This window comes from Haemaphysalis longicornis, unplaced genomic scaffold, assembly GCF_048455015.1.
Source record: "Haemaphysalis longicornis isolate Haplotype H1 unplaced genomic scaffold, Haemaphysalis longicornis Haplotype H1 scaffold_7, whole genome shotgun sequence".
NCBI classification, from domain to species: Eukaryota; Metazoa; Arthropoda; class Arachnida; order Ixodida; family Ixodidae; genus Haemaphysalis; species Haemaphysalis longicornis.
This window is the reverse complement of record NW_027526422.1, coordinates 139,344,149-139,357,680: the sequence shown is the minus strand read 5'-3', so window position 1 is coordinate 139,357,680 and position 13,532 is coordinate 139,344,149. Positions and strand designations below refer to the sequence as shown.

The following is a 13,532-nucleotide window of genomic DNA, read 5'->3' as shown; positions in this document are numbered from 1 at the left end:
TGCGCCTGCATTCCTCCAGCGCGAGCGCACGTCAGTGCGCGCCTCGTAGTTCTGCCTTCGTCGTCGTCGTCGTCGTCTTTCCTCCAGCGCGAGCGCACGTGAGCGCGCGCCTCGTAGTTCTGCCTTCGTCGTCGTCGTCGTCGTAAATGCGAATGCGTTTCTTAGTCGGGGGTTGTCGTGCTCCGTCGGCGTGCGCCCGCAGGTGTTATCTCTCCGCGCTCCTCTTCGCCCCTACCAACAGCTGTGGCGCGCCTAGCAACCGGAGCAGATGGTAGCTCGGGCGGGAGTAGCGGAGGGCAAGGGGAGAGGAGGAGCGCGCTCGGGCGTGTGAGGGCGCTCGCATCGCGGAGCTCGGGCGGAGTAGCGGAGAGTGAGTGGAGAGGAGGAGCGCGCTCGGGCGTGTGAGGGCGCTCGCATCGCGGAGCTCGGCGGGAGAGAGAGCTCGCGCGCGGGGCGGGCGTGTTGCGCGGGTCTCTCTCTCCTCCCCGTGTTCTCTCGCCGCTCGCTGCGCTCGGAAAATGTATATAAATGCAGTGGAGCGCACGCCTCTCTCCGTTACTGCTTGCCGCACCGCACTCATCGGTGCACCCAATGCATTCGCATTTCCGGGGGGAGTTTTTTTTTTCCTGCCCTATACATTGTGGGCTTTGGACAATTTATGTTTTATACATTTATAAAATATCAGTAAAAATAAATGTATAGGCTGAGAACTTTCTAAAAAGTTAAAGGCGAAAATCTAGTAGGAGTTTGTGAACATTTGCTGGTGAACTGCGCGGCCGCGAACACCGGCACTCAGCACCCCCCCAAAGAACGTTCAGCCAGCTCACTGTGCAGAGGAGTCACGTGGTCGGCCCCTTCGGTATTTTGACGTATCAAGGCGTCTCGTATTGTACGTGCATGAGCCAGCGGCCTACGCTCCTTGGAGCAGCTGTTCTGCGGAGCGAAGCTTTGAGCTTCTCCCTCATGCCATCTGTAATCACCCATACACGCACTGTAGGAGAGCCGAATTGCAATTATTACGGTGATGATGACCATGAGCTGAGAGAAGAAACATTAGAGCACTTCCCATGGTCTAAACGGAAACAGGGTCCCTCGCATTATGTTGACGATGTCTATCAGTTTGCGCCGTTCTGACACGGTTGAAGCTGTTTGGATTTGGAGAGGGGCGCATGGATGCCCAAAGTTACACGGGAAATGCATCCCTGCGTCTAATGACGACGATAGTTGAACGCTAGGAAAAGCCCCGGAACTCTCGCATCAGTAAAGCCCTGTAGAGCCCAATCGCGCTGAAGTATGTATAAACAAAAGGGTTCGCTCGCTCGTGGGTTAGCTGGTTTGGTATTGGTTGTTGATTTTTTTTCTTTCTTGCCTCCTAAATCCGACTCGTGCTCCGGTTCTCTGTGCTAGCCTTCCCACCTGCCTATGTTCTGCACCTCACGCGTGTGAGGTGCACATGTGCAGTCGTGTCACGCCTGGCTTTCCCATCAAAATCGTTAAAAAATCGATACTGACTGGTAATTGCCGTAAATAGACAGTTTGTCGTCCGGGCCATTTCTCCATTAGGAAAGAGGTGTCATTTCAGCAAAGAAAACGCACAAAAAGCGTCTCACGGGTCGACTGCAGAACCCTCATTTCTCTGGCCAAGTTTCCCATTCAAACATTTTAAAGAAATAAAAGCTACATGTAGCGGAAGACCGACGCAGGGAAGACCTGGGCCATGGCTGCCCTTAGCGGGGACGATCAATTTACTCACACGGCCTACACGATGATAATGATGAGTATAACTGGCGCATAGCCAGCGGGAGATTTAACATCCTCCCGCGCGCGCAACGTTCGTGTCCGCCGCTGTACAAACGCTGTACCGCACATGAAACTTGCTGGCTAGTCCCTGGCTTCTACCGGCGGCCCCATTACTGCGTCTCAGCCAAATTCCATCCTGGTTCTTTCTGACGTTTCTTTTGGAACGATGCGCGAACTGAGTCCCGCCGTCCATTTAAAAGCTTGAGTGGATCCTCGGGCTCCATGCAGAGACTCGAGAGGTTGCTCCCCTCCTGACAATTTTCCGACTTCTCCACGCTGAGTCACCTATCTAGACTTGCCAGTGTTCGCTGAGTCTCCTTTAATATTTCACTTTTCGCTTCTCAACTCCTAACAGACTCTAAAGAAAGTCCCGACGGTCGGAGTACGACGGAAAGGGAACTGTTCCATTCTCGTTGCCTCGAACCTGCAGGGAACCCGTGCTTGTTTTGGGTGCGCCGGCTGATACGATCATGACGGTGCCCAAACGTCACCCAATTTTTCATCTGCTCAAAACGCCTAATTATATCGCCCCCTCCGCCCGCGAGACAATTGCTGCGAAAATGTACAAGAAGTCCACAATCCTAAATGGTGGGAATTCGTTTCGCGACTTCAATCCGTCTAAAGGTGTCATTAAGTGCTGTCCCCTCTTGCGTTTCCAGCGGTGCATCCGCCGTCATACAACTTTCAGCAGAGGCTGGCGTCGCCAAGCCGAAGCGGACGGCGCCAAAACTATGTGTCCAGCTCGCTGAAACGTTTCGAATCCAGTAGGTCGTCTGTAGAAAGTGTAGTGTAGTGGGAGGGGTGTCGGGAAATTATCAAATTTTCGCGGTTGTGGTAGCCTCTGAGCGGCGAGTATAGCGGTGTTCCCAAATAGCTCTTGCACCTGCCTAAGGTTCGCTTAGTTTGTGATTCCGCCGAATTTATTTTCGTGCTTGGTGTCAGGTCATTATACGGCTTTTCGATTTCTTCACACGGAGCCTAAGTGATGAGCAAGGCTGATTCCTCTTCTACACCTTCCGGCGGATGGAACGGCTGAGACTCCTGGATGGGTGCGGCCTTGCCCGCTGCTGCAACGTTTGTTGATAGTCGAGTTACTAGACGTACCGGTAATAATCTGCCGTTCATGAAGTTGGGAACGAAGAGGAACTCAAACACAAACGTAGGAGGCTCTATCTTTTCTTTCCCGCACTTAACCTCATGTTTTTTTGTTTTCCGTTTGCACGGTAGCCGAGACGTCCTTGTCTGTGGATGGCGTAGCCTCGCGTTCTTCACAAATACCTCTTGTTGGGACGTGGACGCTATCTCGGTTCTGGTTCTCACATTCATGTTCTTGGGTTTAGCCAGAGTCCGGTTTAGCCCAATCTTCAGGCTTTTTGGTGTGAAGAATACTGCGCTGAAACGACGGCTTGGTCCTGCACAAAGCCTTGCGGGACGTTACCAGACAAATTGTTCTTGATCGTCTTATCTTGTTCTCTCCGAGGTAGGCAGCCCTTCTCTGCGTCGCGCGTAGCGTTGGACGAAACGGGTTCTAGCACCGCCGTCATTGAGCAATAGTTCTTGAGAGGAGCTTCTGGCCTCACGCTAGCCTGAGTCGAGGTTGTGGATGTCATGGTGGGCGCAAAGTGGTGCCATCTGCCTTTGTTTCGTTTGCTCTCCGTCAGGGACGTGAACGTCATCACATCTGTCCGCTACGCCGGCAAGTAGAACTCCAAACGGTTCGCAGTGCTCACGTTGACGACATCGGGACGGTTCGGGGGACTGTCGGCCGGCGTCTCTGCATGGTCCCCAATCCACGTGGACCCACGTGGCTCATCTTTAGAAGCAGAAACTTGTAGCTTCGGCAAGACAACCGCCGAGGTCGATGTGCGTGAGCCGCGTTGCGGAGGGTCATATGGATGGGCGAAAGTGACGTCAGCGTTGTCTAAGGCCGACAACCTTCGGAGACTTCAAGGCAGAGTGCCCGTAGTTTATGGCATGACATATCATTCCTTGGTACGTCAAGGCTTCGAAGTAGTCTAATTCAACTTCATCACTCTCACGAAGATCGATTATTTTCTGATCTACCTCATGAAGTGCGGTGTACTTGCTCTCTAGCTGGTCAATGGCCTCTTGCAGGTCGTGCGGAGACGCTGAAGTAGCATCCAGACGATTCGTCGCTGCCTTCAGAAGTCTCGCAGTAGCGCCGAGAAGGATGCGTTGCTGCCGGCGCAGCTTATCCATCTTACGCATTCGGTCGGTCGTCGGTAGGTGGTCAGGGCCAGCCATGGTAACCTCCGGACGAGGGCGGGGCTGAGCAGCGTAAAAAACAGTCAAAAGAGCGGGGATCTGCGAACCTCAAGCCGGAGGGGACGTCGGTGGTCTCCTTCGTCGCGTGCGGTCATCTTCCCGGGTTTAACGGCACCAAACAATATAGCGGAAGAACGACGCAAGAAAGACCTGGGCCATGACTGCCCTTCGGGGATGATCACTTTACTCGCACTGTCTACACGATGATAATAATGATGATAACTGGCGCATAGCCAGCGGGAGATGGAACATCACCCATTAGGTATCTGTAAATTTATGATATGTTTCGGTAATTTTCTTCGCCGAATCATTTTCCTGCGTAGCATTCTTTGCTGCGTACCAGCCTAGCCAAGACCATGCAACGCCCTGCATTACCACAATAATGCAGATTTTGTGAAGGCTTCACCTGTAATCATTATAATAGCGTAAATTAACATAATTGGTCGATCTAAATTTTGGAAAACTAAAAAAATAAAAATGTAAAATAATTACGTGATAGGGCGAACCGTCTAATGCCCTTAATTTCCACGATAATGCAGGCTTCGCGAAAATTTCATATGTAATCGTTATAACAGCGCAAGTATAGATAAATGGTTAAAGGAAATTTAAAAAAAAACGAAATTAGAAACGTAAAATAATTACGGAAACTGGCGAACTGTGCAATGCCCTGCATATCCACAATATTGCAGATTTAGCAAAAGTTCCAAATATAACAGTTATAAAATGTAAATCGAGATAATTGGTAGGACGAAATATTGAAAAAATAAAAATAAGAAAAAACATTAAAAATTACGGGAAATGGCAAAATCTATAACGTATGGCATTCCCACAATAATGCAGATTTCAACCTGAAATCATTATAAGTTCAACCTGAAATCATTATAATAGCATAAACGGAAGTAATTGGTCGAACGAAATGTTGAAAAACCAGGAAAATAAAAATATAAAATAAATACGCAAAATGGCGAACCCTGTAACGCCCGGCATTTCAAGAATTATGCAGACTTCGGGAAAGTTCTAAATGTCATCGTTACAACAACTGCAAATGGGTATGATTGCTCGGACGAAATTTTGAAAAAATAATAACTAAGAAAAATATTATGCAACTAGAGAAAATGGCAAAACGTATAACGCACGTCATTTCCACAGTACTACAGATTTTGCGAAAGTTTCACCTGTAATCGTTATGTTAGCATTAATAGAGATAATTGGTAGAACGAAATACCGGAAAAGAAATAAGAAAAATATTAACCAATTACGGAAAATTGCAAACCGGATAACGCCCTGCATTTCCACAATGATGCAGATTTTGCGAATGTTCAACTTCGAATTGCTGTAATAGCGTAAAGGGAGATAATTGGTCGGACACGATTTAGGAAAACCAGAATATTTGATTAAAACTAACAGTCAAGGCCAACGTCATAAGAATGCTAGAGATTAGTAGATAGTTCTCTGAATTTCTTCAGAATATTTTCTAGAATAAAAATGTGAAAAAGTGGCGTTATCTGCTCGCAAACCGCTGTTCACCTAGAGTAGGAAACTGCGCCTTGGGATCCATGTCGGCGGGGTGGTGGTGGGGGGGGGGGGGGGGGGCGGAGGGTTATGGGAAGATCAGCGCTGATGGCTTAGCATATCTATCAAATTTTTCTGCGTCTTCATGGGTTTGCGTCCTTTCCTACGCATTACTATGTCTACCACGTAGCCAAAATGGTCGACACTTACTTTGCTTATCAAGCATTTTTTTGGAAACTCGGATTCCCTCCAATTGTTCAAAATAAGACAGCTGTGCTTCATTGCAGGCAACTGGAAGGAATCGTGCCGGCGCGCGACAGTCGGTACATATTTACATAAGTACAAATCCACAATGTACAAACGCTGTTTTGTGCTAAAAGATGGCGCTTCCCGGTTCTTTTTTGCAGTAGCAATGCATATGTTTACAGTACCTAGACATCTTGATTAAGCGAAAAATAGTCGCCGCAGAAGTTGTGGCTGACGTTCTGTGCGCCGGTTCACCGCGAAGACGATGCTTGTATAAGTACGCGCATAAGACCTTGCTGAGCTTTTCGACCTATTATTTGAACTGTCGGCAAAATAAGACTCTTTAATGACTATTCTCCCAGACTTTTACAGTATTGTTAGCTACCAGCTTAATGTGTAGCATGGTAGGCGCAACTGTTCCTTGAGACTCAGTAAAAAAATGCGCGTTACTTTCATTTACTTTACACTTATATAATTGTACACTCTTCTTCGCGTTTTTGTGGCAGTGTATATAAATTTACAGCTCGTAAAACGTTTCAATTAAAGCTAATGATGAAACTAGAACGAGCCTGCGGCTCGATGGCGGCCCATGACGACAGAGACGGGCTTGATGTGAGCCGCATAGACGCTAGCGCTAGATTTTTCTCTAGTGTATATTGTAGAAACCTCTATGGCTGTTCGCTCTGCCCGTCTGCACGCTGACGTCAGCAGCTGGTCATGAGCGTGCAGAACACATTCTACACGTTTCACACACCAAAACGATTTCAAATATGAGGGAAAAATCACCAAAGCAACAAATTCGGTCTCTGAAAAATGGTTTCATTACAAATGCTTTCACTCCGATTCGCGAGCGCTGCAGTTGAGGGGTGTCCTGGACGCCCAATGAGTTTCATTCCGAAGAGCGCCCTGTGAACGGCTTAGGTGGTAAGGCTAGCCAAATTTTAGGAACTATAGCTCTGCCCCCTTCTGAGCCACTCGGAAACTATTCGAACACGCTCCACGTACACATATGGGGAATTTCTAACAGCCGCTCTATGTAACGCCGCTTAAAGTGTTTTGGATTAGTTCGCTTGAATGCTTCGCGGCGAGCCCTGGGCTTTAATTCAATTTGGGTGTTCCTGAAAGTGGTGCGGAACCACACTGAAAAAATAGGTGGGCTCAAGACGTATTGTGCAAAAAAATTATCCCAGAAGCGCGTGAAAGATGCAACCCTCCGCCTGCACTATGCATGAGATAGGTACTGCGGGACACTATTTTTATTGTCCACGACCTGCACGCTTTAACAGGCTTCATTTTTTAATGTGACCCGGGTGGGAGATTACGGTTGAATAAAGTATTGTGCTTTACTGAGAGAGTCGTGTCATGAAGCAGGTCGTGGCTAAGGATGCAAAGCCCCTAATCGCACAGCGCCCCTCACGCGAGGCTTTTCTGAACCCGCGGTCACGAAGCCACTGTTGCGTTTGAGAAGGCGTGGCCACCCTGAGCTCCTCGCTTCCGTCAAGTAATGGTAGCGCGGTAGACGAGCGGCGAGCAAATGAGCTGCCTTGGTGTAGACGACAAAAAGCCGAGAGCAAAACTTAAATGGTTTTATCGCATGGCGAGAGATTAACAGCGAAGATACAGGAACAAGAGGGAGCAGACGGGCATAGCGGTGGTCCTAGGTCAGCCCAGAATGCCGACAGACCGAGCCACCCAGAGGGTGAAATTTATGCACTGAAACAGTACTATTCCGCTGCTTCTCGGGGATTGGCACATGGCCCGAAGAAAGTACCAACGCAGAAGAGAACTCTTTCTCCTGTTCATGAGAGTCTGTGTACGTTGAGTCTGAGAAAGGGGCAAAAATTTCTTTTGCAGTGCGCAGCCAGAAGTGGCGAAGACCGGAGATGCCGAGCGGTTCCGCTCCCCGCTAGCAGACGACGCTCGCTTTCCTAGCGCAACTCGCAACCGCAGCGCCGCGGTGGCGAGAGTCGCGGCCGGACGCCTTCTCTCCACGGCCGCGGCGGGGAGATACGGAACTGAAACTAAAGCGTGGCAAACTTCGCATGGCGACGCAGTGAAACATCCCCCTCGCGAGGGGCACGATCAAATGCAGAGCATTTCCGGGGGCGCACGACGTTAAGTAGTTTGCGTTACGTTAATATTGTTGCACTTGTGGCAACTGCTGACGAGAGAGCGCGCGTCAGCAGTAAAATTGGCAGCCTCGGCGCACGTTGAGTGCGAGAGAGGAGAGAGAGTGTCCTTGAAACGTGCCTGGGCACGCTATCGAATGTTGATCGCGCCGATAGCGAAACGTCTGAACCGGGCATGTCGAGGCGAGCGATGCGGAATACTACGGATGCCTAGAACGGGTGACATCGTGAGTTAAAGAAATGCTCTGCATTTAAAAGAAATCCCGGCGAGCGTACTCCGTTCGTAGAGTCAAGCCTCTACGCGTCCCTGCTAGAACTAGTATGTTCCGGATTTTTCAACTGCCACAGCGTGGTTCACCGCAGCAAACGCCCGCGTGGCGGACACGTTCCCGCGTACCGCAGCTCGTTTCGTCACGGTGGGCTTTTCCGCCGAACACACGAAGCTTCCCTGCACTTCACCAGACTTGTAGCAGCGCCAACAAGGTAGCGGTGCGCTGAATCGTAACACCACACACAGCTTCCGTCGTGCGGCGCCTCCGCTCCGTTTCACCGGGTGTGTCTGCCGCTGCGCACTCGGCGATTATGACTCGCAACACAGAAGTCATATCGGAGACTTTAGAGGCTACACGAAGGAATGATGCCGTCAAGATGATGCGGCAAGAACGCGTCGTGCGGTCGAAACGCGAGCGCAACGCGACGCACACATGGTAGTTTCTCGAAGCTTCTCACCCGCTCACAAGAATACCACCTTCCAACAATCGACCCACCAGCCGGTTAGTACCTTACGGGATTAAATTTTGAGGTTGACGAGAAGTAGATATCCGAAAGCAGCGTCCGTTGATAGTGTACCCAATCAATCGCCCCTACCTCTCTTCCGGGTTGGCACATGACCAGTCCAGGATATTTTTATTTAAATTTAATCACCCATTCTTCGGGGCAAGAATTCCATTGTATAAAAATTGAATCGGTATGGCTTTGTGGCAGAGTTTCTTAATGACAGCGTTTTGGAAAGTTACTTATGTCTAAACCAACTATCAACATGTCATGTTTATGCCAACGAAATGCCGCCCTGAGTTAACGGCGCGAAAAGTCCCGAGGGTTGTAAGGAGAGCAGTTTTATCACTGTTAAAACCGTCACTTTTGTTGGACCACTCCATATATAACAGGCGTATTGGGCTGACTACCCGGGATTTGTTGAAACAAGAGCCGACCGACCGTGGCACAGGCCGGTTTTCCCTGCATGCCTGCCCACGTTCGCTATTGTTTCCGTATGTTTGTAATAAGACATCTGCGAGCTGCGGTTTTTTTTTTTATTTTCACGTTCAGGGACGATACCTGATTAAAAATAACTCCTGTAGAGTTGCGATGAATGCGTAACTGCAATTACGGTTCTCCCCCCCCCCCTTCCTTTCAGGCGCATGACTTGTGCACATTCGATGATTATATCCTCATGCAGTGTGATGACCTTTTGTAGTCGATGATTCGATAAAGGAAAAAAATTAAAGCCCTTCCACTGAATGCGGAAGCTGTCGGAAGTGCAGAGCTGTGATTCGCCATAATTGGCTGTGCCGCCGTTATCCGCTTACTGCTTCCACCCCATGGAATTCAAATATCCCGCCCTCGCAACGCTCGCGCGCCCCCTGCCTGAAACTGTGCCAGCGGGAGTTCTGTTCTCTTTGTCCTTTCTCCCCGCACGTGCCGGCGTAGCACTGCCACATTTTGCATTTACTATCGTAAAAACCAACCCAACGGGCGTCCTTAAAGGGACACTGAAGTGAATTTGTCAAGCTCCCGTTTTTGCTTGCACTGTGTAGACTGGCTCAAATTAGCACACTTTTCATCGTTTATCCGGTTGACAAATCGGTAATTATTTTACAAAGCGCGAAAGAAGAAAAACTACCATGCGCGGTTTGCGGCGGCCGCACAAACTAAGCTGTGACGTTGGGAGGAGGGGGCGCCGTGATTGGACGATGCCCAAGGTTAGCAATCAAACAAGTTTCGGTTTCGGTTTCAGTCTGTAAAACAACATGTTTGACATTCGATGGCGTCATTGGATGGGCATTCTCAATATCCCAGTTATCGTAGTACCGCGCTTCTGCCATGTTGTCGGCTGTAAAATGCATAAGATAAGCCTCCCAGGACGGCTTGGAATCGTAGCATTCACTATCTGAGGCCTACGCAGTGCATGAACGCCCTCCGCGTCCCCGCAGACGCTCAAATGCATGCGCTTTTCCCTCATATTTGGAGCTTGCCTCGCTCATGCCTGTATCGTAAAAAGCGTGTTCGCACCAGGCCAAGGGTCTGTTGATTCTGGCGTGTGCCCACTGCCCGCAAGCAGTCGGTGCTTATGGCAACAGCACGCCAACGAGAACTCGCTAGCGCGGCAGTGCCAGCCTGCGCGAGTTCTGTGGACTAGTTCGTGGAGCAATGAACGTTGCGGCCCAAAAAAAGGTAAACTCAGTATAGAAAACATCGGCGAAAAACAAATAAGTTAACTCATAAAAAAAAGCACGTACCCGCGGCGATTCGAACTTGTGACTGGCAAAACACTTGTGATGAGATACCTAGCACCCCAGTCGACTGGGCCACAGGCGGCCGCTGGCGGAAATGGAAAAGATAAGGTATATAATGTATAACCAGTTTACACTTTTATTTAGTTTTAGTATTTCAAGCAGCTTAGGCGAAAAACAAATAAGTTAACTCATAAAAAAAAAAAGCATGTACCCGCGGCGATTCGAACTTGTGACTGGCAAAACACTTGTGATGAGATACCTAGCACCCCAGTCGACTGGGCCACAGGCGGCCGCTGGCGGAAATGGAAAAGATAAGGTATATAATGTATAACCAGTTTACACTTTTATTTAGTTTTAGTATTTCAAGCAGCTTAGGTGACTATTTGTTGTATTGCGCTCGTGCAGTAAGCGTCCCCCGAGTTTCCACAATAGCTCACGTCTAGCAATTGCATTTCTTAGACGGGAAAGCGTTCGCAGATGCGTAGTCGTGCTGCTGACTGCTCTGCTTGTTCGCCCAGCGCAAAAAAGTGCTTCCCGCACCCTAGTTTTACGCTGTACGGTAAAAATATCAGTTGATTTTATTTCCTTAGTACCTATATTGACTTCGCTCACTCTTCTCCCCCTTCAAGAGGCCTTATATTTTCCTACTGGCGTTCCCAGTCACCGAAGCGTCGCATGTGCGCTTGTGCAGCGCTTGTGTGAAGCGACCTTGACTTGGAGCTAGATACAGTGTACAAACTAACGAAGTAAATAAAGGCGCATTCTTCCATTCCCAAACATGTTGTGGCTTAGTTTCAACTGATCGAGCGAATTGCGACGACCCGTTGGCGGCCGGCGGACTAAACGGTGGGCCGACTGACTCGGTCGCGGAAGGTCGGCGAGCCGTGCAGTAGCGCAGCCAATTGTCAGCTCCTCTCCTGCTGACGTCACACGAAAACGCCACAGAAAATGGGCGAGCGTAAAGAGAGGAGGGCAGCATTTTCGAATTGATTTTTCTACTAAATAAATTCGCGTAAACGCGCACAGAGTGGTCGAAACAGGGCCCAGGGACTTCGGACGACAGTTTGCGCTCGTAATCCCGCATTGTTTACAAATCACTTCAGTGTCCCTTTAACTGAAGGAACGCGGGCGCTGCCTGTTTCTTACGTATATTTTCACCTCAAATGTACCTGTAGTTTTCTTTGCGCTTAACAACTGGAATATGTATGACAAGCGCCAGAGTTTCACGAGTTTCGAACGCTTAGGACTAAATAAACCGCTGTGTTTTCGAAACCTCTGGGGTACGCCGCAGACAACAGCATTATCCCGGGACGCCGCCTTGGTGCTTATATATTTGGGTCGAGCGAGCGAGCTAAGACGACAAGGCGAGCGCCTAAAGTGCTCTGCACCTAATATTCTGAGTTGGCATTCGTATCGGCCGCTTCTATGCGAAACACCCACCGGCGCTTTCTGATACTGTTCCAGCGACTGAACGCGTAGCTGTACGACCTCTGCCTGTTACATGTCTTCACGATCACGTACCAGACCAGACCACGAAAAATCCATGGCTCCGGAGGGACACTCACCGGTAGTCGAACCTTCGGGGGGCATGAAAGCGCTCACAATGTCGGCCGCGTAGCTGTGCGCGGGCCCGTACACGAGCACGAGCTCCCGTTCCCAGAAGGACTCGTTGAGCGCGGGTTCGGCCCCGTGTGCCAGCGCCGCGGTGCGGCGGCGGAGCGAGCCCGGAGGGGGCCGGACGCGGTCCCAGATGACCCCGAAGCAGAGCAGCACCACGCACAGCTCGGTGATGGTGCGCACGTAGTGGCGCCGGAAGGGCTCCACCCACAGCTTCTTCCACAGCATCAGGCCGAGGGACCTCAGCGACTCCATGGCTGCGCGGCCGGATCACTGCTTCGAACGGGGACGCAGGACGCTGCGCGGAAGTCTGCGACGCAGGCGGCCGTATTCTGAGTCTGCCGCTCCCCTGCATCTATTTCCTAGACTCGGCTGAGTGGCATGCGAAAATCGATTTCAAATATCTTCTAGACTGGAAGCTCGAGTGGAGGAGGGATCCAGAATACGAACTTTGGATGACAGACATGGCGAGTTTGCTGTCATTGAGTTGCCTCATATTTTCTTTATTAAGGTTCTCTTGCAATACCTGGCATCCAAAATTTTAAAACTTTGCTTGTGACTTCGGTACTATCTATCGAGAAATTTAACTGCAGCTGTTTTGCTGTTAATGCATTGAAACACACGTCAAGGCGAAGAATTTCCGACAAACGTATAAGTGTCGGCGACGACGGTAAGCCTCTGCGTATAACCAGCGCATAGCGAATGCCTCGGCGACGGGCACCTCTAGATTCTGGCGTCCGTGTCGCTGAGCCTCTGGTCGGGCATCTAGTTTAGCAAAAGCGAGAGATGAAGCACTTGCTTCTTCTCAGTGAGGGACCACGGCGCGAACTGTTCTGGAGTTATCTCGTAGCGGGTCGCCGCCACGAAGCACGTCTCGCGCGGCACTCTCGACCCCGGCCCGTTCCCTCGGCAGACCGCCTATTTCTTCACCTCTATCTCCCCTGGCTTACGAGCGTACAATTACGTTAAAGCTTTCCTTTCCTCGCGGACTGCCACCCTCCGATTAGGCACCTTAAAATCAGGCGATCTTTTCAATATAGCCCTCTTTCATATTCTAAAGGCTCTAGATTGCATTCCCAACCTACACTTTAGCATCTATGCAGACATCACACTTTGGACAAGCGGAGGTAGTGACGCACAAGTAGAGGAGACTCTCCAAGCAGCAGCGTCAGCGTGGTTGAGGGAGACACTATAGCCGGCATACAATGTTCCCCATCTAACTCAGTACTACTGCTTCTCAATCCGAAGCGCGCAAACCGCACAACTCCCAACATCCAAATCTACATAGATTCAAAGCCTGTGCAAGTTGCCCCACGAATCAAAATTCTCGGCCTAGTCATGAACCGTAATCGTTCAAACACAGAGTATATCAAACGCCTTTATTCACATGTTTCCCAAACCATCGGACTCCTTCGCCGCATCGCTTCCA

At 49.9% G+C, this 13,532-nt stretch overlaps 1 protein-coding gene across 1 annotated transcript in view; it reads right to left on the bottom strand.

Annotated features, from left to right (window-relative positions):
* Nucleotides 1–12,358, bottom strand: part of LOC144146574 (phospholipid-transporting ATPase ABCA3-like) — a 104,975-nt gene extending 92,617 nt beyond the window's left edge. The window contains exon 1 of the mRNA XM_077678516.1: nt 12,052–12,358. Coding sequence (XP_077534642.1) covers nt 12,052–12,358 — 307 coding nt within the window. The remainder of the gene's footprint in view (nt 1–12,051) is intronic.
* Between the last annotated feature and the right edge of the window lie 1,174 nt (nt 12,359–13,532).